The 26,386-nt window shown below is 52.2% G+C and overlaps 1 protein-coding gene across 1 annotated transcript; it reads left to right on the forward strand.

The window, feature by feature from the left end:
- Window positions 1–5,907: 5,907 nt before the first annotated feature.
- On the forward strand, window positions 5,908–26,152 carry DUOX2 (dual oxidase 2; the record flags this gene model as incomplete). The annotated part of the gene is made up of 33 exons (XM_080626439.1): window positions 5,908–5,971; window positions 6,653–6,736; window positions 8,254–8,418; window positions 9,760–9,947; window positions 11,025–11,226; window positions 12,169–12,335; window positions 12,821–12,881; window positions 13,009–13,105; window positions 13,273–13,360; window positions 13,705–13,813; window positions 14,144–14,307; window positions 14,750–14,916; window positions 15,108–15,226; window positions 16,173–16,310; window positions 16,613–16,726; window positions 17,347–17,549; window positions 17,803–17,988; window positions 18,375–18,600; window positions 19,592–19,685; window positions 19,927–20,102; window positions 20,352–20,421; window positions 20,877–20,972; window positions 21,828–22,006; window positions 22,845–23,075; window positions 23,306–23,405; window positions 23,516–23,565; window positions 23,681–23,808; window positions 24,022–24,175; window positions 24,507–24,739; window positions 24,896–25,054; window positions 25,212–25,367; window positions 25,452–25,580; window positions 26,030–26,152. 33 exons carry the CDS (start codon window positions 5,908–5,910, stop codon window positions 26,150–26,152), a joined length of 4,620 nt encoding a protein of 1,539 aa, XP_080482565.1.
- Window positions 26,153–26,386: the final 234 nt, after the last annotated feature.

Below are 26,386 nucleotides of genomic sequence, written 5' to 3' on the forward strand. Positions count from 1 at the left end.
TCTGCACCTCCAGGAGCCTGAGGGAGAGAGGCTGTCACAGCGGGCACCCTGCACTGGCCTGCCCGCTGCCTTGAGCCTGTGGCGGCTCAGCTCTAGAATAACTGAGGTCCGCCTCAGAACTCCCCAGAGGGACAAGGAAACGTGATACCCCCACCCCCTTTTCGATGCCATCTCCTCAAGGCTTCTCCCCAGGAGCTGCAAAATACAATCTGGGAAGGAGCCAGAAGCAACCCCTAGAGCTGGGGTGTGGGTCTAAGGAACATGCAAACATCAAGAGGCTAAAGGAAACTGAGTTATATGAGATAATGAAGTGTGTCATTCCCATTGGCAGCTTTGAGCTCCCACTGACACTTTAGTTCTAGCAGTTATGGAGCTCCCCCCATTTCTGGTTTAGATCTTTTCTACCAAAACTGATTACATGCTTAGTCCTTTTGTTTTGCTTATTTAATGGCATCTCTGCGTGTAACTACCCCAGGAAACCGTCGAAAGTCAGGGAATGCCAAAGCTAATATGAGTCATGACCCAATACAATTTCATCCTGTCCCCACATGGAGGAGTTGATTCAATTCTCATTTTCTGAAAACAGTATTAATTGTAATTTTAGGTAAGATACAACCCAGAGCAAGTCAGCCACAAAAAAGTGGCTCTCAAATCCCTAGAAGTGGGTAGGGATTACAATAAATATCATAACACCATTTACCTGGGCAGTTTTCAATGCATAAATCAATATTTGCTTTCAGAATAATTCTCTGTTCAGTCACCCAGATCATTACAGCAATCAGTTTAATAAAGACTGGCTCACAACCACTCTGGACCTTACCTTTTATTTACCCTCTTCTCTGCACTAACAAAGATGTCATGTCTATTTACAAATCTTGTTCTGGGCCATTTTGCTGTAGCTGTTTTGGGCTATTTCCCTGGAGAAAGGGAAAATACAGGCCCAGAGAAAGGCAGCTTTCAAGTTCCATGCCTGCTATGATTACCTGGCAAGCAGGAGCTGGAACTGATTCCCAATACTACACTGTCAGACTGAAGTCTGGCTTTGGGGTCTTGAGCCCAGCAAACATGCCCATAACTCTGTCTGAGCGGCTGTAAGAAAAGAAAGACATGAACAGCTTAACGTAAGACAAGTTAAATCTTGATCACTTGAATTCCGTCAGTTCTATGATATCTTTGCCCAAATTTCCGGAGAAGCAATGAGGGAAGGAATGATTTCCAAGCCTGTATTCACTGCAACATAACTCTGCAGCTTTAAACAGATCAACAATTGAAAGCCCAGAACATAACATGGAAAATGTTGCCTTGTTAAATCTAAATTTAACTTTCAAACAATATCAAGGGATGTTGGCATTTCCTCTATACTCTGCATCATCTGGGAACAGTTTTATAGAGAATATCCAGGGAAACAACCCTTTCCTTTGCTGTCTGCCCAATTTTTCTTGCTCGATTACCCTGCATAGAAGACCGGCTCCTTGGCATTTTTGCAGCTTTAAAGTAGAAAACTGGTGCCTGCAGCTCAGGGCAGGAGAAACTGAAGTTGTTGCACCTTGGAAAGCATCCTCCATGCAGAAGCGTGTCTGTGGCCCTAGAAGTCCTGTGCTTTCTTCTCTTGCAGTATATGGAGAGTGAAAAGACTAAAGACATCTTCAAGGAAGGATGAGTATTTTAGCAGAAATGGACAACTTTTGTTTAAAATATCCTGGACTGGCAGGAGGGAAAGGCAAAGGAGGCAGGAAGCTTCTCCTTATGGAAACCCCATTTTCCTGCCCCAGAATGAACCAAACTGGAAATGACCTTTTGGAAGTGCCCAGCCAAAACCTCCTCACAGCAGAGTCAACAGCAGTCCTGGATGGGGTTGCTCAGGGCTGCAGATAGGTATTTTCAATTGAAAAAGGGAAATCCCCATGAAATTAAATGATCAGAGCTAGAATTTAGGGATGGGGCAGGGGGGAAAGGGGGGGAGGGAGTGGATTTCCCTGCATTTTCCTGCTCCTGTGAGAAGATCAAATCGGGATAGCAAAAGCAGCCAGGTCAACTCAAGGTGGGGACGCACCCTCTCCTCCCACCCTCACCTGGCACCCCTCCAGCCAGGTGGGAAGCATCCGTGGGCTGCTTCCCTCAGGAGTGGGTGGGCAGTGGGGCACAGGCAGGACAGTGTTGGGGACAGCAGCCCTTTCCTTCCGTCTACTCACCTTCCTACCTACCTACCTTCCTTTCTAGTTTTCTACTTACTTTATCTATCTATCATCTATCTATCTATCTATCTATCTATCTATCTATCTATCTATCCCTACGTACCTACCTACCTACCCTACCTGCTTGCTTACTTACTTACTTACCTACCTACCTGCTGGCGGTGGCAGCGGCAGCAGCGGGGCTCAGTCGGCACCGTCCCATACCCCGCTCTTATAGGCGGCGGTGGGTGCGGAGCCCTATGTAAATCCTGGCGCGGCCCGCCCCGTCGTACATCCCCACCGCACAGCCCCCCTGCACCGCTGAACGGCCCCACACTGCCGCACCACCGCGCGGCCCCGCCGCACCACCGCACCGCTGCACAGCCCCGCACCGCCGCACCGGTGAGCGCCGCCGCCACGCGTGTCCGCGCTTGCGTGCGTAGGGGGAGGGTCCTGGGGATCGCGGCCACGCGTGTCCCGCTTCCCTCGGACAGGGAGCTGGGCGCTGGGGCTGCACACGCTGCTACCTGCGGCGGGGTTGGGCTGCGCGCGTTGTCGCCAGTGGAGGGGGCAGGGGTCCGTGCTACGCCCGTCTTGGGGCACGAGCTGGGAACGGGGCCCTAAGTGCGGCGGTGGAAGGGATCGGGCCGCACGTTTCTTCCCTGTGGGATGGACAGGGTGGGATGCGATCATGTGTCGCCTCCCGTCCACCTGCGTGGGAAGCAGAGTCCTGGGCTACCACTGTCCGCGTCTGCTTGGGTACAAGGCACAGGATGAGATGGGGGGACATGTCTCCATCTACATGGGGGACCAAGGGGCCAGGGCCAACTGGTGTCTCTGCCTGCTTGGGGCACACACGGGCATGGAACTCTAGGAGGTTGAGGCCACTTGTGTCCCTGGTTGCATGGAGGACTGGGGGTGTCTGAGTCATGTCTTCACCTGCAGGGTGCGATGGAACCACACACATCCCTGCCTGTGAAAGAGCGGGGCCACAGGACAGAGGGTTGAGACTGTGCATATCCCTGTCTGCATGGCGCAGCACACGGAGCAGCACAGGAGAATGTGAAGCTGGAACTCTCAGCTGAAGCACAGGAAAGGAGCCTGTGTGACAGCTGAGTGCCACTCATACCCATCTTCCTTGGACATGAGGTCCCTTAGCTCAGGCCTGCATGCTCCTCCTATTGAGTGCATCCTGTAAGGGCTGCTGTGACTCAGCCGTGCCTGTCTGAATGGTCCTAACAAGTGCTGGAGAAGGCTTGATAGGCAGGGGAGACATGGTGTCAATGTCCCCTTAGGCCTTTACGAACCAAGTTCTGACAGGGAGAGCTGCTCCTGGGGAAGGGAAATGGTTCTTGAGGTCTTGTTGGAAAAGACCAACTGCTGATGTACCCAGCAACTTGTAGGAAGACGTAAAGGCAGCGTAGAGGCGTGGAGGAGAAGTTCCATGTTGGTGGGAAAGGCCTTCAGTAGTCTGTGGCCCAACCTGCTGCTTGGAGTAAGACCACTACTGTCACTGTATCACATTAGCCACAGTCGAGGTTGGAAAGCCTCCAACCACCTCCCCACAGTCTTGGATTGACTAGGCAATAAGTGGACCATGGAGAGATGAAAAGTTCATTAGAACTGGCATGTGGTCTCACGGTTTGAGTCAAAAGCAATCCCCACGTATGAGGGAATGGGAAGTTTGCTTAGTGACAGAAGGAATTTTAAAACACATTTTCTGCTGGAGTCCCACAAGAAGACCTAAGGGGAAGGCAGAGACATGCTCCGCTGTGGCTGTGGTGATGTGCTTTGAGCCTTGGCTTTGCCTCATGTTTCCTGAATGACTCTGGTAAATCTTCTCTGGCACCTTCAGGCCTCGCCTCTAGATGGGGATTGCAACCCTATGCATTTTGAGTCAGCAGCAGATAAATACAGCTGTGTCTATGGGGACTCCCTTCCTACAGTGTGACAGTTGTGTGGACCTCTGTGCACAAGCAAACCACAATTGCTGCAGGTTGCTGAGGGTGTCTCCAGCCAAACAGGCCTCCACATCGGTTTTGGCAGGCTGTTTGCATGGGGAGAGCTTTCTGGCGAGAGAATCCCATGTGGTGATGGTGACTGGGCTCTGCCACTTCTGGCAGAGGTCCTGAGCATCTTCATGCTTCACCCACTGGCCAGACTTCTGTGTTCCTCCTATGAGAACCATGGAGCCTCTGGTTCCCACCAGCTGCTCAACTCAAATCTCCCATCCACAAGACCATGCTCAGCAGAGGGCTGTGGGGTGGAAGAGCTCTGTGGCCCCTTGCACAGGAGCATGTTCCAGGAGGACAGGGGTGGCACTGGGTGACCAGGAACACCAGCAGCAACTCTGAGGCTTTCAGCATCTCCCATAAACATGGAAGTGAAGCCAGAAACAAAAATGCCATCAGTGAAGAGGTATTTCAACAGTGATTTATCCATGTTATGGAAAGCTAAACAAAGCAATTTGCTTGTTTTGTGAGGCGTAGAATGCAGGTGAGCACTTGTGGTGGAGGAGGAATGTGGAAATGCACTTGCTCAGAAACATCTTGTTTTCTAAGGCAAAATACCAATACTCTGGTCTGGTGGAAGAGAGTTAACACAGGTTATGTGCTATGCTCACAACCTGGCAGTGAGCGCTCAGTTATATAAACACAATTAAAGTGAGCACAAATGACTATTTAAATCTCAAACCACTTCATTTGTGGTTTGAGATTTAAACAAACAAGTGGACAGTGTATTTAGTGATGCATATTTTACAATCTGTGCCACTGCAATTCCCAATACATCAAAAATTAATCCTATACTGCTGCTGGCAACCTGTAAGCCTTTCTGACGCCATTGTTTCTTTAGGTTTTGATTAAAATAATGAAAAAAAGAAGCCAGAAGTATTGTTTTGGCTTGTGAGCAATGTAGAAAAAGCTGAAATCCGGGCATCACCGCATCTCTTGGTAACGCAGCTCCTCTGAAATGATGCTAGTCTTTGGATGCGTACCCACAGTGCTGGAACAAGCAACAAAGAGCCATATTTAGTGGAAAACCCTACCTTGGAGTTAAATTCAAGCTTGGCATTCCTGTGCATGGAAAGCCAGCGGCAGCATTGTATGACCAAAAAATGTGGCCTTCATTGTCCATGGCTGAGAATCCCTCTCTTTCAGTTAGGCATTGGACAGGGTTTTAAAAGGTTCAGGTCTCACTCATGAAACTTGCTCTAGATCCAGGGCCTTTGTGGAAAATGAAATGACAAAGAGTCATGAGAAAGGATGGTCATGAAAGAGTGCTGTCAAGTTAGCCCAGAGGTGACCCAGGTCTTGATGTGCGGTACCAACACCACTGGGGATGCAGGGAATTGCCAGCTGAAAACCGTCTGTTTCTTCAATGAAGAGCATGTTTCTATAACAGAGCTTAACATCTTCCTGCCAGGGATGATGAGTTGTGAGCCTACAGCTGGGGTACCCTGGGGCCACAGCACTGGTCCTGCTGCACTTCTCAGGCCAGTTGACACCTCCTGACAGAGCTTTCCCAGGATGATGGGGTCCCTGCCACCTCCCACAGCCCACATCAGCAGATACAGCTGATGGATGGCAGGGTTTTACAAGGCAGCAGAAAACACAAGAGGGAGCTGAGATTATGGTCTGTGCATGTTCTCACCCGATAGAGCAGTCCAGCTCCCTCCTCCTCCTCCTCCTTCTCTTCCCTTTGTAGGTCACTGCTTCCAAAGACTTTGTGGCCAATGCAACCTGCAGAGATGATGTTGAGTTTGACCACGGTTCTGCTGGTGACATGGACCTTGGGGAGTAAGTATGGTTTCAAGGAAGTGGATCCAAGGGGAGATCCTGGATAGTTTCTGCTCCTAAGAGAAATTTCCTCTAACTCGTGGGAGATCATATCAGTGATGGAGACGATTCAGCTTGTGATGAGATAAGAAAAAAATTAAGCAAAATGCTGAACTTGCAGAGCCTGCAGGTTGGAAGACTCACCTCCTGCTCTTCGTAGGTGTGCACAGCTTCTAACCAGGAACTGGAGCCTCCTGCTTGTATTATAATAAAAGCAATAAAAATTAACACAAAGGAAAAATGTATATATTTACTGGCAAAGGCTGACTTGGGTGCACAATGCACAGAGGAGAGCATAACTCCAATGTTAAGGCCTTTGCTTACTCACATGGACATTGAGGGGATCAGAAGTAGAGAGATACCTGATAGAATGAGAGAGCAGAAGAAAATGAAGATCCTTTGAGAGTAGACTGGTGTGGGCCAGAAACTGATTTGGGAACATCATGATTGTGAGCATGAATTTCTAATTTTAGACACTGCTTATCTCTCAAAAGGGCTAAAAAATTTATCTAAGAAACTGTTTGTAAAGAAAGTGTCAGAAAGAATATAGGAAATACCACACTATAAATGTAACTCTGTAATGAAGGTGCTTGTTTCATTCACTTCTTTTGCTGCTCACCAAGTGGGTTTGATCTCTTCTAGGTGCCCAGGAAAGCATCTCCTGGGAGGTCCAGCGCTACGACGGCTGGTACAACAACTTGCTGCATCACAGCCGTGGCTCGGTGGGTGAGTGCTGGGCATGGGATGGGGATGGTGCAACAGGGCAAGCTGATGCTTTGGCATCTGGCTCACTTTACAACAGAGAAAAGATGTTTCTGAGTTGGCCTGACCCAGGCAGGTGACCAGACGATGCCACCTCCCATGGCCCTGCAAGGTGGCTCTTGGCCTCAATTAGAGGTGGCGAAGAGCCTCATTAGAACAGTGTGAAGGGGTCAAGCAGCCCAGCTTTGTCTCCCACATCCTGGCCTTGCCACTTTTATCAGCTGCCCAGGCACCATCTGCAGATCATGCTGGTATTGGATCAGCCCCAGAGCAGAATTGTGCCTTCGCAAGGCCATTAAAAATGTCCAAGGTACAGAGGACCCAGCTCTTCCCAGCAGGCATTTCAGTGGTGGTCAGGGATCCCAGAGGTGAGAAAAGGAATCTTTAGCCAAAATCAGCATGCAGTTCAAGCAGCATTCAACACAAGGTCAGAGACAGAAGAGTTCAGGCTGAACTTACTCCTTTTCTGCTCTGCACAGGGCAGATATTGTGCTGTTGAGCTGATGTGCAGCATGTACCGGTCTGTACTAGGACAAGTATGGGATTTGCCTGTGCTAGTGGCAAGCTGCTTCCTCACACCTACAACCAACCCAAGAGCCTACCTCCAGAAGATCTCTCTGAGACATGGACCAGGGCAGATCAGGCAGGATCTTTTCTGAAATACAATATATTACAAACCCTCCTATTTCCCACAGCCCAGATTGGTCTGATGACACAATTGTGGTGGCAATTACACAGCTTCCTCTGAGTCCAAATGGCTCTCCAACATCAGCCCTTTAGTTACACCAAAGCCTGTCATGGAGATCCAGTGGGTTCCTGGAAGACAAGCTCTCCCTCTTCCAGAGCAGACAGATCAGGCCTTAACATTTGCAAACAAACCTCTGGAAACTAAACCTGAAACTAATCCAGTAATTCAGGATTTCCCCCAGTTCTGTGGAGCTCCAACTCAACACACTGGCCAAGAGCCTTTCAAAATGAACTTGCTCATCAGCGACAAATGACCTCTTGCCTCTGGGCTTTTCAGTTACAGAAGAGGCAATGGGTGCAAAATCAGGGTGTTTCTCTCTCATATTCTGCTTTCTGCCTCTCTGACTGTACCTTCTCCTGTTTCCTACTGTGTTGGGAATCACCATGCTGTGTAGAATAGTCAGCATGGGCAGCTTAGCATCACTCCAGGTACCCAACTGGATCACCAGCTCAGACCTCCAGGAGGCAACTGGGGTGCACATAGACCAGAGAAGGACAACTGTAAGGGAACACGCATATGGACAATCCCTCCTAGTTTTAAGAGGACTGATCCCAGTGTTGCAAGAAGTTTTGGGTGCTGGTACCAAGATTTGCATGTTCTTGGCAAGTATTAAGAGTCTGTGCCATCCTTTTGCTCTCTTCTGGACCCTCACATATACTGGTGTGCCCCGCTATCACTGCTCTCCTGCCTTTTGGGTGCCACCGGACCCATACCATGTTGTTTGGTGCTGCAGGTGCCAGGCTGCTTCGTCTCCTGCCAGCCAACTATGCGGATGGTGTGTACCAGGCGCTGCAGGAGCCCCATGTGCCCAACGCTCGCCAGCTGAGCAATGCGGTGGCGCGAGGACCCTCTGGGCTGCCGTCCCGCAGGAACACGACCGTGCTGGCTGTCTTCTTCGGTACAAGCTGGCACCTGGCCCCGAGTGCAAAACTCGTAGAATCCCAGACTGTTTGGGTTGAAGGGACCTTAAAGCTCATCCAGTTCCAACCCCTGCCACGGGCAGGGACACCTTCCACTAGAGCAGCTTGCTCCAAGCCCCTGTGTCCAACCTGGCCTTGAACACTGCCAGGGATGGGGCAGCCACAGCTTCTCTGGGCACCCTGGGCCAGCGCCTCAGCACCCTCACAGAGAAGAACTTCTTCCTTAAATCCAACCTGAACTTCCCGTTTCGGTTTAAATCTATTACCCCTTGCCCTGTCGCTACAGTCCCTAAATGCCGGTTTGGGTGGAAAAATGCTGGTTTCTGGCACCCCAAGGCCATGCATTGGAGCGTTCCTTATGCACCACTTCATAGCAAACCCACACCTGAAAGATAAAATACCAAAATATGCCATACCAAAGTACTGTCCAGCCAAGAGAGTCTGAATTTACAGTGACCTTTGGCAGTTACCCAAAAGCTGATATTAGTCATTTAATAACTTGCTCATTTGTTTTAGTGGTAGAATTACTTAATTGCAATAGGGACATGCTGTGTCTGATGGCTGGGCAGAACTGCTGCAAGTGGGAGTAGTTTTTGCTGTTGCCTGGGAGCTCGATGGAGTCTTGGGTCTCCAAGCCCAAGAATGTCTATCTCTGGGAAATGCTTTCAGCTCATTGAGAAAACATCCTTTACTTGCCAAAGAAGTGGAGACAATTAAGTCCATGTACAGCTTAAGGTTCATATACATCCCTGGACAACCAAGCTAAGGTGCTTGGCCCCAGGTTGGGCCACAGCAGGGGCAGACACAAGTGTCTTAGGTTCTTACCACTTAGGTTCTTCCTGGAAGTAGTTTCTCCCATCACACCAAAGCTTAAATGGGCTGACAGCAATATCAGCCACCAGGCACAGCATCAGCAGCAACCCTTGGCCTTGAAGGCCACAGGCAAGGAGGAGCTCAGGGCCAAATGCAGAACCATGCTCCTGGTAAAGTGATGGCCAGAAGATGATCCAGGTGCTGATGGTCTCTGGACATCCACTGGCTGAGTTTCTCCACCCTGGTCCTTGAATGACTCTTCCCTACCTGTGAGGTCTGGCCAGCGGCTCTTGGAGCCCGGTTCCTGTGGGCTGGATCTCAGCACATCTGGGCTCCAGCCCACAGTGACTTTTTCAAAGCTGTGAAGCAAACTAGCAGTGAAGGCAGGAAAGAAACCACTGCACAAGGGGGGGTCTCCTCAGCCCATGTACAGCTCAACTGCCCACCATCACATCCTGGTGCTGGTGCCAGTCCTCCCATGCTTACTATGCCTAGGGCTCTGGCAGGTTTCCATGTGCTGTCGGACATCCTGGGGACAGAGAAACCCGGCTGCCCTGCTGAGTTCCTGAACATCCACATCCCATCTGGAGACGTCGTGTTTGACCCTGCAGGCACTGGAGATGTGGTTCTGCCCTTCCAGCGCATTCACTGGGCAATGGAGACAGGGCAGAGCCCCAACAGCCCCCGGGAACAGGTAGGTAGCATTTCCTTTGCTCGTTGCCTTTCTGCTGAACTCGTCTTCGCCCCACACTGGGAGCTGTTGCAGCCAAGATAATGTTTGCAAATGTAAAAGAAGAGAGCACCATTGGTTCCTTAAAAGTACACATCTCTCAAGTGTTTGAACAATTGCAAATGAGCCTAAAGGACAACCTCAAAAGTAGTGGTTCACGTGAAGTAACATTTGTGATTGCTCAAGGTCAGTGCTTTTCTTGGGCAAAGACAATGTAATAACTCTAGGCCTGCCCGTGTCATCTACATGGAGGGCAGAAGAGGAAAAGGTAAAGCAGGATCAATTCGCAGCATTCCTTGGCTACCAATTTTTATCCCTTCGGTCAATATGAGCAGAGGGAGGGCTGTCTGTATTTGCTGAAACAAGTGATAAACGGAGCTTCTTTAGTACCAGCGTAATAAACTCTCATAACCAATTCATGCACTTGAGCCGCTCTAGGTCTGCAATGATGACACATTTTATTAGCCACCAACTTTTACCTTTAGAAACATACCCCAGAACTGAGCCAGGACTCTTACAAAGCTGTAAAGCTTTTCTGGATTTCAGTTATTTTGGAAAATATCCAGATTTTCCCCTAATTTGTTGGTAATTCACTGTGCTGAGGCTGGATGTGTTCCCAAGCCCATGTGCTTTTTATTTTATGCTGGAAAGCTTCCCAATCAAAATCATCAAAGTAAAAAATCCCCCTGAACATTTCACATGACACACAAGGAGGAAACCACATCAGCACATCATGTTTTTAGCAGCATTCCAAACCTTAGAAAAATGAAAACTCCGGTACATTTTCAGGCTGAAAGAATGGCTTTGTGAAAACATTTGGCAGGGTTGATATTCAAGAGTCTGTTCCTGTCCGTGGCACTAATTCCTGCAGTGTGCCTAGAGATTGCTGGTGGGTATACTTGCATCCTGATAGCTCTTGTTAAAACTGATGCGAGAGCTGCTCTGCAAGACCAAGGGGCTGGGTTGGTGCTTTTCAGGCTTTGTTTTTGGCACCTTTCCCCCAAGACCCTGGTTAACGTGCATTCCCTGTGCCTGCTATAGACCAACGAGGTGACAGGCTGGCTGGACGGCAGCTCCATCTACGGCCCCTTGCACTCCTGGAGCGATGCCCTGAGGAGCTTCTCAGGGGGGCAGCTGGCGTCTGGGCCTGGTGGGCGAATCCCAAGGGAGACAGACGGGAGAGTCCACATGTGGAAGGCACTGGATCCGTCCACGGGACAGGGTGGTCCACAGGGCATCTATGGTAAGGGGGGCATCCTCAGAGGGTTTTCACCTACTTGGCTCCATCGCTGACTGTGAGCAGGAGGAGCAGGAGGTCCCTGGAGCTGAGCCCAGAGGGGACCCTGAGAAGGGGCAGGAGGATGTGGAGAGCTGGGAAATCCACATCGGGAGTCCTGTGGGAGAGCAGGCAGTTTCCCAGCCCTAGCGGGAGGTGTCAGTAAATATTCCCATCAGCCTCATGTGGAAGGGAGGCTGAGATGAGCTCTTAGGCAGAAATGCTTCCCTGTGAGGGTGCTGAGGCGCTGGCACAGGGTGCCCAGAGAAGCTGTGGCTGCCCCATCCCTGGCAGTGTTCAAGGCCAGGTTGGACACAGGGGCTTGGAGCAAGCTGCTCTAGTGGAAGGTGTCCCTGCCTGTGGCAGGGGTTGGAGCATGATGAGCTTTAAGGTCCCTTCCAGCACAAACCATGCTATGCCATGCTGTGCCGTGCTACGCTGTGCTACGCTACACTATGCTACGCTAAGCTACGCTATGCTATGCCATTCCATGCTATGCTATGCTAAGGTGTACACTCTGACAAAGGCTTTCCTGCAAAGACACACCATGAAATTAAGCAGCCACATCACCAGGAAGCAACAGGTCATTTCACAGCCAGCATGCAGAGATCAGTGGGTGCTGGTCTCTTTGATCCAAGTCAGGGGAAAGGCAGTGAGGAAAGGATATGGGGAAAGGGGCTGCCACTGATAAAAGCTGCTCAGCTTGCTTTGAATTCCTCACCTTCGGTCCATGCTGGGATCCTGCTACCAATTCTTGCTCGTTCACACTGCTTATCTCAGTGGAAGGAAGGGCAACAGGATGAGGGGATACTGGGCTGCAGCCACAGGGCTGGGGGTGGCCATCCAGCTATGGGCAAAACTAGACCCAGTGCTGGCATTCCCCACTGATGCTCCTGATGGCTCTTGCAGACCTGGGGAGTGCCTGGGGGAATGAGAACCGCTTCCTGCAGGCTGTGAGCATCGCCTGGTTCCGGTACCACAACCACCTGGCTGCAGTGCTGGCACAAGGGCACCCCACCTGGTCTGATGAAGACCTCTTCCAGCACACTCGCAAGTGGGTCATCGCCACTTTCCAGGTGAAGGATGGCACCTCCTTGGCTCTGCCAGGACCCCTGTGAACCTCTATGGACATGGCACTGACAAAGCTCTCCTGTGTCCTACAGCATTGTGCTGTATGATGGTCTAACACTAGCTCTAACACTAAGCCCTAACACTAATCTTAACCTCTAAACCTAACATTAACATCCTGACCCTAAAACTAACACCCTAGCCCTAAGCTAACGCTAAACCTAACACTAACATCCTAACCCTAACCCTAACACCCTAGCCCTAAGCTAATGCTAAACCTAACACAAACACCCTAGCCCTAACCCTAACAACCCTAACCCTAAACCCTAACCCAAATCCTAACTATAAACCTACCCCCTAACACTAACCCTAACCCATAACTGTACCCTAAAGCCTAACCCCTAACCCTTACTCTAACCCTATCCTTTACCCTAATCCTAACCCCTGACATCCTTCCTGGCACTGTGCTGATGCAGCAACCCTTGTGTCCTAGAGCATCGTGCTGTATGAGTGGCTGCCGACCCTGCTGGGGACACAGATCCCAGAGTACAAAGGTGAGTGGAAGAGACGGTATGCTGGGAGTAGGGGATAGAACCGGGGAAGCTGGGAGATATCACAGGAGAGGGGGCTCGTCCCCCTTTCCCTCCAGCCTGGCTGCTGGACTGTGACTGCTGCCTGCAGGTTACCAGCAGCACCTCGACCCCAGCCTCTCACCGGAGTTCGTGGCAGCTGCAGGGCAATTCCTGGCCACCATGGTGCCACCCGGCATTTACAAGAGGTAGGAGCAGCCTGTACCTGGGTAGGGGAAGCTCAGGTTGGGGTGGTGGCTGGGGATGGTCCCTGTCCCTTCCCCACATCCTGCCCCTTGCTGGGACAGCCAAGCCCTTTCAGCTTAGGGCAGCCCTGGCCAGGGGCTGTGGGTCCAGCCATTCTCTGATGTTCCAGAGACCCCAAGTGCCAGTTCCAGAAAGTTCCTGGCTCTGATGGCTCGTTCCCAGCAATGCGGCTCTGTAACAGCTACTGGAGCAGAGAGGTACACAGAAGGGTACTGAGGATGTGGTGGGCTGGCTGTGGGGGGGCTTCATTCCTTGCTTTATATTATGGGGACCCCACAGGGGTCTGAAAGGGAAACTGGGTGCAGAGCGTGACAGCCAGCCAACAGGTGAGAGATCCTCCCCATCCAAACATCCGCAGATGCCACCTTCAGCTATGGCAGGCTCAGACCTCAAGGTTGAGCTGACGTGGAGAAAATGAACCTGGAAGAAGTCCTTGGTCCCCCTATGCCCAGGGTCTGCACCCCTATGGGCAGGAGTGTGGGGCTGCTCCATGTCCTCACCTCCAGGTGAGGAATCATCTGCTCTTCCCATCTCCCCTCAGAGCACCAGGCTGCAGCAGGAAAAGGAGGTGGATGTGGACAACCTTCTGCTGGGGATGAGCTCTCAGATAGCAGAGCGGGAGGATAACATTGTGGTGGAAGATCTCCAAGGTCTGCACTCCCTTGCACTGCAGGGTACATTGGTGGGGAAACCTCTCCCAGGGCTGTGCAGGGGCTGAGGTGGGGAGGCAGGTCTCATCACCATCACCATCAGCACCCAGACACACACTCAGCTCAGCTTCAATCTGCTTAATGGAAGTGCAGAAAAGCTGCAGGGCATGTTAAGCACATCCGTGGGACTGTCCTGGCAAGGGCATGAAGACAATCTCCGTGTTCAGCATGGCCCATGGCAGAGGGATGAGGCCATCCCAGCAGCTATGGCAGTTGGGGTTGCTCCTCCTGCTCTTCCTTGCCATCCTTATGGCTTCGAATCCACCACAGATTACTGGTATGGGCCCCTGAAGTACTCCCGCACTGACTACGTGGCCAGCTGTCTGCAGCGTGGGAGAGACCTTGGCCTGCCCACCTATAACCAAGCACGGGAGCGATTTGGGTTGGAGCCTCTCCAGAACTGGTCAGACTTTGCCCCACACCTGGAGCGACAGGTAACACGGAACTGGTCTGGGCATGGAAAGTGTGTGTCAAAGGATGGCAGGGCAGTCCAGGCAGTAACTGGCTTCTTCAGCAACATAGGAAGAGGGACGTCAATGCGCATCCCAGCTTATTTTCATGCCTGTGGGGCTGTTGTATTGGGGTAACTACATAATTATGAGGTATCAATAAATATATCCTGCCCCAGTGATAACCTCCTGTGCCACTTGGTGCCCTGCTCCTCCTGGAGCTGGGGTGCTCTTGAAGTGATTCTTAGTTGCTCAAGTCCAAGCCATGACCTCAAGGCTGTGTGGGGCTGAGCATCCTCCCAGCCCATGGATGTGAGATGTCTGGGAAATGCACATTCCTTGCTCCTCCTGAGGCTTGCCAAGATTTGTTTGATGCCCTGGCAGAATTCTCTCTTCTCACATGCATGTGGTGGGGGTTTCTGGACAGGTCCTGGAGAAGATCGCTGCCCTGTATGCCAACAACACAGCTGGGCTGGAGCTACTCCCTGGGGGCATGCTGGAGGCTGACGGCTCCCTCTTCAGTGCCATCATCCTGGACCAGTTTGTGCGCCTGCGTGATGGTGACAGGTTTTGGTTCGAAAACACCAAGAATGGGTAAAGGCTTCATCCCCATCTGGCAGGGTGCCCACTGCTCTGCAAGCCCCAATAACACACAAAAACTGGGCCTGGAGGAAAAAGCATCCTCCAGCTTCCTCGATGCCTGAAATGATGCAGGGAGTGAATCCCTCCTGCTGCCAGCAAGTAACACCCGGGGCTACCACTTGGCCCTATGTCTTTTTCTCCAGGCTGTTCACAGTGGAGGAAACTAGGAAGATCCGTAACACCACCTTCCACGATGTCCTGGCTGCTGTCACCTACGCAGACCCCACAGATCTCCAGGCCCACGTGTTTGTCTGGAGCAAGGGTGAGTGCTTTGTGCAACAACAGGGCGCAGGGAGTGATCAGCACCAGCAAGTTAGGGAGGAAAGCAGTCCTGTCTTGGTAACAGTGGCGCAGGGAAAACATCGGGCTGGCATTTTCTCAAGCAGGACACTTGCTGTGCCCCTCAGCCAGCAAAACACATGCAAAATGCAAAGGTTGCTCATAAGCAAGGCGGGCAGCACTCCTCATGGCGGTCACACTCCTTACTGATGCGAGGAGGTTTTTCGTTGCTCTTGCTCCTACATAAAAGCACACATAGGTCTGCAGGTTAAACTAGTGAGTGACCCAGAATGTGATGAAGTTGGCAAATGAGTTAAGCTTTCCATACCAAAACTGCGTAATGTTACCTACTTGCCTTTAATTGCAAGAGTTATTAGCCCCATATGACCATCCTGCCTGGCTGCTCTGCTGGCAGGGTTGTTGCAGCGCTGTTGGGAGGGTCAGATAGGCTTTCCTGCAGATGTGGTTGCAACAGCAGCATGAACTTCCATTTGCTGAAAGCATTTTATCTGCTGAACAGCCCTTACAAGGCATTTTGATTCCCTTGGTGTATGCTCCATGCAATTGCACCAGGAGGACTTCCTGGATTTGCAGCACTTGGATGAGCAGAGGCTCTGAGCTCCATTTTGCTGTGGCCCAGAGTGCTTCTTGCTCAGCCCATCCCACTGGGAGAGGTGATGGCACTGAAGACCCAAAGCACTTGAGTCCAGTTCTGTGCTTGTTTTGCTGCAGTAGGCAAAGTTTCAATCCGAAAGCAAAGGTTGTCCCCTAAGACCTGGAGTTTAACTGAAGCATCCCAGGTTTGCAGTGCTCTCTGGGTCACTCAGCAATGGATCCCACCAGAATTTTAATGCAGAAGTTCTTGGGATGAAGGAGGTGAGATGGGTAAAAGGTTGGTGACACTCACAGTCTGTCTCCCCCCCATGTAGGGGACCCGTGCCCCCAGCCCCAGCAGCTGACAGCTCAGCATCTGGCCAACTGCACACCCATGATGGTGCTGGACTACTTCAAAGGCAGCGGAGCAGGCTTTGGGATCATCATCGTTGTCCTCTGCTGTCTGCCTTTAGGTTTGCCACTCCATTTCCTTACCCACCTCCTCTCCTACTGGAGGAAGGGGCTTAGTGCTCATGGACTAAGGAGATGCTGAGTCTCTGTCAACCCTCAGGTCCTTGAGGTGGCAGGGTCCTTGGGCACCAGAAGGGAGCTGGGCTTTCATGGAGCGGCCTGAATTAAATAAATCCATGCAGCACTGAACTGGGGCCAATGGGGAAGGAATAAACCCCTGTCTGACCCTGTCGCATGGGTGATCCTGTCAAAGTGTGAAGGAGCTTTGTGCCATCTCATGCCTCTCCCTCCCCTGTGTCCCCAGTGACCCTGTTTGTTGCCTGGATCGTTGCCATTCTCCGCAAGAGAGATTTCCAGAAGCTGCAGCAGAAGCAGAGCCCCAGGGTGCAGAGGGAGATGACTGGAGAGGCCATACATGGTGAGGTGGCACTGGTGATTCTGTGATGGCCCCTGGTGTTGCTGCTGAAGTCAGGGCACATACTGAGGCAGGTCTGGGTTTGGACCTTATATCCAGCCTGGGTGTAACAAGAAGCTGTTTCCCCAGGAGGACAGTCAAGCAGTGGAACAGGAAGCACAGAGAGGTTGTGCAGTCTCCATCCTATCCAAGCCCTGCTGATCAAAAATAGCCTTGAGCAGACTGTCCTGATCCTGTAGCTCATCCTACTTGGGGCAGCAGGTTGGGTGAGAGACCCTTCTAACCTGAGGCATACTACGATCCTCTAATTTCACTCTACCTGGAGGAAACCTATGTAGAGCACTTGCACCGTTAGTTCCAGGACACATAAGTCTCCAGACATATAGGTCTGCAAGGGCCTTGCTCTGAAGAGTGGAAAAATCCTTCCACCCTGCTCCATAGCTTGTACTCCTCCTGCATCCATGAGCTTGAGGTCTGCAGTTCGGAGATCATAATTGTTCCCTTAACATGTGCCTGGTCATGAAATCACTCCCAAACTGCATCTTGGTGAAGGAGGTGGTGGGGTGAATATGGATGGGCCCAGGTGTGGCTTTCCAGCTGAGTCCTGTGCTCTCTCCCATCAGCCATGGAATGGCACGGTCCCAAGACAGACAGCTCTCCTATCTACGTTCAGCTCCAAGCTGATGAGGTGCTCAAAGTGCTGGATAGGACAGGGTCTGTGCTCCGGAGCATCAGCTTGAAAGCCTACCAAAGGGTGGAGGTGGTCCTCTCCAGCAATAAAGGGAACAAAGCTCTGCTCCTGAAGAGCCCCAAGGAGTATGACCTGGTGAGTACCATGATGCCTGGGGTTTGATACCTTCCCCCAACCCCCACAGGCCTCTGCTGCCCGTCACAAACACCCTGCACCACTCAGCCCTGGGCACTGGGAGCAGTGTAGGTCCCTGAAGGATGGCTGTGGCCTCCTGAGAACCACCGGGTCCAGCTCATACCATGGAGCAACCACTGTGGTGAGCAGCAGCAGCGCTCACATCCCAGTCGAGACCCTGTTGCTTACCACCATTTGGTGGGGTCTTCTGCAGGTGCTGCTTTTCAGTGAGGAGGCAGAAAGGAGCAACTTCATTGGGAAGCTACAAAGCTACTTGGAGGAGAGCGGCCTCGAGCTGCATATGTCTGAGATGAAGGAGCAGAGCCTGATGAAACGGGCAGTCACACAGGAGCAGAGAAAACAGACTCTGGAGACTTTCTTTAGGCACCTGTTTGCTCAGGTATGTAGAGGTGTGGCAGGTTCAGATGCATGGGTAAAGGTATTTCTGTACTGATTAAGCAATGAATGTTGCTGCTGTTGCTCCCTGTAAGTGCTGGTATCGCGCACAAGGAAGCTGCCAATACTTTGGAGACAAAGGGAGTTCTGCTGTGGTCTTTTGTGGTAAAGAGTCTTTTGGATGATGTAACTGAGGTCTCCATAATGGTCAGTGGTGTTTAGTGTGAAAGTCACATTATGTAGGAGAGACACAGGACTTCCCCATGGTATCTGCCGTGAGTTTAGTGCCAGATGAGCCACTGGTCTTTGTGCAGTATGTCAGGCAGCGGAATGCCAGCCTTCTGCTCTGCCAGTGCTCATGGGGTGTCTTTTGTGGGATACAACCTGCAGGTGCTGGAAATCAACAGGTCCGATGCCGGGGAGCTCAACTTTGAATCTTCACAGAAGGCAAAGGAGTCTCTCACATGTGAGCTGAGCAGGGCTGAGTTTGCCGAGGCCTTGGGGCTCAAAGCCCACTCCATGTTTGTGGACTCCATGTTCTCTCTGGCTGACAAAGATGGCAATGGCTACATCTCCTTCCGGGAATTCCTGGACATCTTGGTGGTCTTCATGAAAGGTGGGAGCTGGAGCTGGTTAGTGTCTTCATCTGTTGCCATCAGTCCTGTCTCCAGGCTCTGGCAACACCACCAGCAGAATGAGGGACAAGATCCATCCAGCAGGTCGATCTGTAGGCACTCCTACAGGTTAAAATTCCCTTCACTTAGGACAGCTTCAACTTGAGTTACAGGGCAGTAACAATGCAATTTGTTTACTGAAAGGCTGTTCAGAAGGGAAGCTATCTTTTACCACCATAGAAAAGTCCGCCCTATCATCTCCTGAATGGACCATGTATCCTGTCCTTGAGACGTCATAGAATCGCAGACTGGTTTGGGTTGAAGGAACATTAAAGCTCATCCAGTTCCAGCCCCTGCCACAGGCAGGGACACCTTCCACTGGAGCAGCTTGCTCCAAGCCCCTGTGTCCAACCTGGCCTTGAACACTGCCAGGGATGGGGCAGCCACAGCTTCTCTGGGCACCCTGTGCCAGCGCCTCAGCACCCTCACAGGGAAGAGCTTCTGCCTTAGATCCAACCTGAGCTTTCCCTGTTTCAGTTTGAACCCATCACCCCTTGTCCTATTGCTACAGTCCCTGATGAAGAGTCTCCAGCATCCTCATAGGCCCCCTTCAGATATTATATGTGATTCTGCCTAAATGACCACTGGAAAGGTGGATTCATAGATGGAGGTGGTGAATGTCAGATTCAATCAAAGCGGCTCCCAGAAAAATCATTGCTGTGCGAAAGCACATTTTGAGTCTGCAAAATAATGCACCAGAATGTGCACATACCCAGTTCTTCCCCTTACACTTGAGAAAGTCAAGCAGAATGGTGGTACACTATTCACTTCCAGTTGCTATTTAAGCTGCAATCAGCAGTATGCTTTCAGTCTTTTCAGAACTGGGTGAGGCTTCACTGCTGCAGGTCCAGGCTCTCAAAGACAATGTTTGAAAGCATCTTTACTGATGAAAATAGAATCTGTTCTTACTTTGCCTCTCTCCCTTCCCACCAGGGTCCCCACAGGAGAAGTCCAAGGTGATGTTCAGGATGTATGACATTGATGAGAATGGGTTCCTCTCCAAGGAAGAGTTTCTGAGGATGCTCAGGTATTTCTCCTCACCTTTCTAGATGTTTTCACAATGTCTGTAAACACAGATGTCTTCAAAAGCGGTTCCCAGTTTCTGTGCTTCTCTCCCCAAGGGTGCTACATGAGTGTGAGCCCATGGGCTCAACACTCACACCAAAAGCCCATTTCTCCCATGAAACTGGTCTGGGGCTCTGCCCTGTGTTATGTGAAGGACTCAGGATTTGGTCCTCTAAAGTTCCCATCTCACCTCCTTGCTCCAGGTCCTTCATTGAGATCTCCAACAACTGCCTGTCAAGAGATCAGGCAGAGCAGGTGACTGAGTCCATGTTTCGGGCCTCAGGGTTTCAGGACAGGGATGAGCTGACATGGGAGGATTTCCACTACATGCTGCGGGACCATGACAGCGAACTTCGTCTCACCCAGCTCTGCATCAAAGGTCGGTGGGCAGGAGCACTGGAACACCGCAGGCCCTGCAGGGCTGGAGGTGATGGGCAGTGCCCAGTAGGTAGCTCCCATTGGTCTCTCCAACCCCACTGCAATAATAGGGCATCAGCTGTTGCTCCATGTACATGTTTGGGGCAGATCAGAGCCTCTCCCTACATCCCTGCCAAAGGGAGATGCCTAAACCTTGTCCGCTGCATCTCGCACATGCTGAACCGCTGTTTGTCTTTCTGGATCATCAAAGGTGTCCCAGAGGTGCTCAAGCAAAATCTGCATAACCACGCCTCCTTCATAAGAAAGAAAGAGTCAAAAAGGTAAGCTCTCCTCCTTAGTGTTGCTGCTGCATCTTTACCTGCCCTGATGCACATCCGTCTGTCACCTCGACCCCTCCAACAAGTGCTCCCACCAGGTGTTTGCAAACCCAGCACTGGGGAAGCAGGATGACCATGCTCAACATGCCTGTGAGCAAGCTGGATGCTACAGTGGGGCTGTTCCCTTCCTCCCCTGGCATGCAGGCAGGCAGAGGGGAGGAACTGCCTCTTGCACAGCCCCTATTTCATTTGGGATGGGAGTCCTACTTTGTTTTCCATAACGGGGATTTATCTTGAAGCGAATCCAGCCCATGTACCATGCAATTGAAGTAACGCAAGCAGGGTTGCAGGACAGAGCTTGACACCTTCCGAGCCTGAAAGTGGAGAAAATGGGAAAAGTTTGGTAAGCCCTTCCTGCAAGTACAGCTTCAGGCTAGACAAAGCTTTATTTCCAACAGAACCATCTCAAAGGAAGAGAATGACCCAAACCTGGACATTGTGAACCACTACGTGGAGCAAGAAGGGCGAGAGCTGAGGAAGAGACCAGGCAGAAAGTGAGCGCACCCTCTCTTCACTGGGTGTGCTTTTCAGGTTCAGGTTCAGCCTTTTTGCTGTTTCTCATGTTGGTGTGCCAGACTGCATAGCCCTCCAGTCAAACGGCACCGCTGCAAGGACCCAGCACCCCCATGATGGTGGTACTGCATAGGCAGGAGATACCTCAGCCCAGGCAGGCACATCACAGCCCCTCGCTGACCAAGAAGCTGCAGGAGCAGCCCTGCTTCGGTGGGGATGGTGCTGTAGCTGGGTCCGGGTGATGTGCCTCTATTAAAAAAAATGAAGTGGCCAAGTCCAGAGCCTGTGATGTTGGGTGTTAGAGTGTATGCCTTGCCTGCAGAGAGGGGCTTTGCTGCCAATTCCTGCCTGAGCTTCTCTTCCCCGTGGGATGCTGCTGCTTCACCCATAGCCTGCCTGCAAGAGCTGCAGGAGAGACTCTGATCCTCACTGCTGTGGCAGCAGCAAATATTTCTACAAGGAAGCAGATAAGTGGTTGTTATTCATGGCCCGAATATCCTGATATGCCCTAATAGCTCCAAGGACCTTCTTCTACCCTAGAATCAGTTTGGAGGATTGAATATTACTATGAGAAGTATCTTTTACAGTTCTTATCTCTGGTTTCATTTATGAGTCATTATCTGCACGTTTGTTACCAGCTTTCAAAAGTGTGTAGGCTGTGGGATGACCTGATATCAAATGCTGAAACTGTGCTCTGCAGGTCACCAGCATCCTCGGTGTGCAGAGCTGGTCACAGAGCTGTATGGGGAGGAAGACCCAAAGCTGGGCAGCATGGCCCTGAGCCATACCTTACTGGCTAAACCTTGACATGACAGCAGCCCTCCTGTATTTGCCAGGGTGAATCAGTACCAGCTGCATTTGTACACTGAAGCAAAACGGAAGAAGTACGAGAGGAAGAAAGTTCAGCAGAAGATCCAGGAGTTCAAGCGCTTTGTTGAGAATTACCGGCGCCACATCGTCTGTGTGGTCCTCTTCTCTGCCATCACCACCGGCGTGTTTGTGGAGAGAGCCTACTGTGAGTGCAGCACGTGCAGAGGGGTGTATGGGCTTGGCTCCTCAAAGCTGCTGGCTGCATGGGGCGTGCTGGGATCTGAAAGGTCCTGGCATAGCTTTGGGCAAACAGTGTTGTTCCACCCCTGGAATAACCAAAGATTTACCTAGGTTGGGAGGCACCTCTGGACGGGTCTGGCCCAATGTCCTGCTCAGAGCAAAGCCAATTTCAAACCTGAATGAGGCTGCTGAAGACTTTATCTAGAGAAGGTCTGAAGGGCTCTGAGGTTGATCCCACCACCTGGTTGAGCCTGTGCTAGTTTTTGGCCATCCTGCATGTGGAGAGTTTATTTTACATCAAACCTGAATTTCATTCAGTGAAACTCAAGCTGTTGCCTCTCACCCTTTCGCTGTGTGTCTCAGAAAGCATTTGGCTCTCTCTTCTCTGTAACACTGTGGTTGTAGACAGCCTGAACAAGCCTGACAGACTTCCCTGACCCATCTCCTTCAGCTTGAACAAGCCCATTTCCCCCAGCTTTTCACCTACATGATGTCCTCCAGCTCCCACGCACCCTGGTGGACTCCACTGGGCTCATTCCAGTTTGTTGATGCCTCACTTGAGGACACAGTACCAAGGTGCACAGCAGAGGAGGACAATGCCCTCCCTTGACCTCCAAGGAGACCTTGTCACCCAGCAGCTCTGGGGGTTCTGACACGGAGAGTCATGCCTCTGTCCCCACACAGCCCCATCCCCGGTGACCTTTTCTTGGTGGAGCCACACAGGTGGTTGTCCCCTTGTTGCAGGGAGGGTTATGGCCCTCAGCTCCAGGCACACTGACACACCCTTCAATCTCTCTCCCCAGACTATGCCTTTGCATCCCCCAGCACGGGAATCGCACAGACCACCTTTGTGGGGATCATCATCTCCCGGGGATCGGCCGCCTGCATCTCCTTCATGTACTCCTACATCCTGCTCACCATGTGCCGCAACCTCATCACAGTCCTGCGGGAGACCTTCCTCAACCACTACATCCCCTTCGATGCCGCTGTGGACTTTCACCGCTGGGTTGCCATGGCAGCCCTCATCTTCTCAGGTAGGTGGCCTGCTGGAGAATATGCCACCCAGGAGCCCCATCTGGAGCAGGAGGACCATGACACAGCAGAACCAGGCAGAAGCTTGAAGAGCTGTATGGAGCCTGCAGAGGCACAGATGCTTTGCACCAGAGGAGGAATTGCCGGGTCCCTGGGCACATCCGCAGGGTCTGCCGCACCTCCATCCACAGCAACAGTGATGCTTTTCTCTTCTGATTTCTGTCTCTCACAGTGCTCCACACTGCAGGTCACATAGTGAATGTCTACATCTTCTCAGTCACACCTCTCAGCGTGTTGTCCTGCCTCTTTTCCAATGTCTTTATGGATGATGGGTAGGTGAAAATTAAAGCGCAGTCCAGGCAGAGTGTACTGGGCATGGACACAAATGAAAGTGGGAACCAGGAGTTTGCTCTGGCCACTCCATGGTGCAATTCCTCTCCAGGTCTCAGCTCCCACAGAAGTATTACTGGTGGTTCTTCCAGACTATTCCAGGTGAGACCACTGCAGGCAGACCTGCATGTCCATGTCCACCCCTCTGCCAAGCCCTGGAGGATCCCCTGTGTGGTTACCCTGATCCCCCAGGACCTTCCAACCCATCCACTCACAGGCATGACAGGGGTGCTGCTGCTCGTGATCCTGGCTGTGATGTACGTGTTCGCCAGCCGCCACTTCCGACGCGTCAGCTTCCAAGGCTTCTGGATTACCCACCACCTCTACATGCTGCTCTACATCCTGGTAAAGTATTTTGGCTTGGAGGCAGGGGTGGTGACAGCGCACCACAAGCCTGTGGGTCAGCCCAGCTGATGAGATCTAATAGCTGGGGGGTCTGAAGAGAGCTGGTGGCCCAAATCCCAGCTCCCTGCTACTGCTGAACTGCCACCAAATCAACCCCTGGGCAATGGCTTGCCATGGTAAGTACAGTGCTGATGGGGGCTGCTCCCTGCCCAGGTCATCATTCATGGCAGCTACGCACTGATCCAGCAGCCCCGCTTCCACATCTACTTCATCATCCCAGCTCTTATCTATAGTGCAGACAAGCTGCTCAGCCTGAGCAGGAAGAAGGTGGAGATCAGTGTCGTGAAAGCCGAGCTCCTGCCCTCAGGTACCACAACATCCCTGGCCACATGGCACCAGCTTAGCCCAGGCTCTTTGCGCAAGCATTGGGGGCTGCAGCAATGCAGGAAACTCCACTACTCAGTCACAGAATCACAGAATCACAGAATGGTTTGGGTTGGAATGGACTTGAAAGTTCATCAAGTTCCAACCCCCCTGCCATGGGTTTCAGTTTGAACCCATCACCCCTTGTCCTATCGCTACAGTCCCTTATGAAGAGTCCCTCTCCAGCATCCTCGTAGCCCCCTTAGGTACGGGAATGGTGTTTGAGGTCTCCACCTTAAAGAAGTCCTCATCCCGGGCCCCTCTCTTCCTGCCAGGTGTCACCCACCTCCAGTTCCAGCGGCCACAGGACTTTGACTACAAGTCGGGGCAGTGGGTGCGCATCGCCTGCGTCGCCCTGGGCACCTCCGAGTACCACCCCTTCACCCTGACCTCGGCACCGCACGAGGACACACTGAGCCTGCACATCCGGGCCGTGGGGCCCTGGACCACCCGCCTGCGGGAGCTCTACTCCCCAGAGAGCCTGGCCCTTATTGGCAAACTGCCCAAGGTGAGCCCCACGCTTCTTCTCCAGGGACATCTGAGCCCAAAAGCATCTGTGGCAGTGTCTGTGCCCAGCCTGTGGTGCTCCTCCAGCCCTGAAGGCAGCCAAGACCTAGGCAAGCGGAAGCAGGAGTTACTCTACTGATGGCTGGTTCCCTTCCAGCTCTATCTGGACGGGCCCTTTGGGGAGGGCCACCAGGAGTGGAACAAGTTCAAGGTGTCGGTGCTGGTGGGAGGAGGCATTGGGGTGACACCCTTTGCATCCATCCTCAAGGACCTGGTCTTCAAGTCATCCATAAGCTCCAAGCTGCAGTGCAAGAAGGTAAAAGGAAGTATCTGAAGCACAATAAGCTCTCCCGAGATGCCCCCTCCTGCTGCTGGCCTCTGGGGGATCCTCCATGATCCATCTGTGAAGGAGCCCCATGTGGGCATGCACAGGGTACTGCCCTCACTCTGAACCTCATCCCCACGTGCCACAGATCTACTTCATCTGGGTGACGCGCACACAGCGGCAGTTCGAGTGGCTGGCGGACATCATCCGCGAGGTGGAGGAGGCGGACAGGAACAGCTTGGTCTCCGTGCACATCTACATCACGCAGCTGGCTGAGAAGTTCGACCTGCGCACCACCATGCTGGTGAGCCTGGCCACCTGCCTGGGGAGGCTGCGGGACAGGCCGGCCCATGCTGGGCCCTCTGAAGTGCTCTGATCTTTCTTCCAGTATATCTGCGAGCGGCACTTCCAGAAGGTGCTGAACAAGAGCCTGTTCACAGGGCTTCACGCCATCACCCACTTTGGACGCCCTCCCTTTGTACCCTTCTTCAGCTCGCTGCAGGAGGTGCACCATGAGGTCAGTGCCCGGGTGGGGACAGGAGGAGGGCACCCATCAGCCATTGTGGAAGAGTGGTCCTAGCCTGTCCCCGAGGCCCTGGAGACCTTGGTGGCCTCTGCACCAAGGGCAGGGCAGAAGGGGCATGAACCCCACTTTCCTTCTGGAGCCAAGATGAGCTGCATGAGTCAGAAAGGCCCCATACCAGCCAAACACACCCTGCTATGGCAAGACCCCGACCGCAACCACTGCCCACAGCTGACAGAGACCTTTGGGGATCCCATCTTTCCTCCATGGCTCCAGCAGCTCCATGGGGAGGTGATAACCTCCCCAAAAGCCTCCTTAGGCTGGGGCACGCTGCTTGGCCAGCATCTGTGCCCAAAGCTGCCAAATGGCAAGGGCCAAGAGGGGCTGGGCCAGGGAAGAGCTGGTGCTGTGGGTTTGACCCGTTTGGCTCCCTCCTGTTGCAGGTGCAGAAGATCGGGGTTTTCAGCTGTGGCCCACCCGGGATGACGAAGAGTGTGGAAAAGGCTTGTCGGCAGCTGAACAAGAAGGACCAGACCTACTTTGCACATCACTATGAGAATTTCTGACTCTACCCAATGCTGTTTCACCCCTGGGCTGCAGTCTTCATTGTTCAACATCAATGCCTGTGTGGCAATGCTTCAGGTGGTCATGGTCCTGGGCTCACACCACCATCCCCACAAGAAAGCCATTCACGGCTAAGAGTATGGGTGCTGAGACCCACAGAGCTGAGACCAGGACATGGTGCAGCAGTGAAACGTTGCCATCACAGCATCACCCCACACAGTCCTAGTGTGAAACCC

The sequence above is a fragment of the Psittacula echo genome (assembly GCF_963264785.1).
Source record: "Psittacula echo genome assembly, chromosome: 10".
NCBI classification, from domain to species: Eukaryota; Metazoa; Chordata; class Aves; order Psittaciformes; family Psittacidae; genus Psittacula; species Psittacula echo.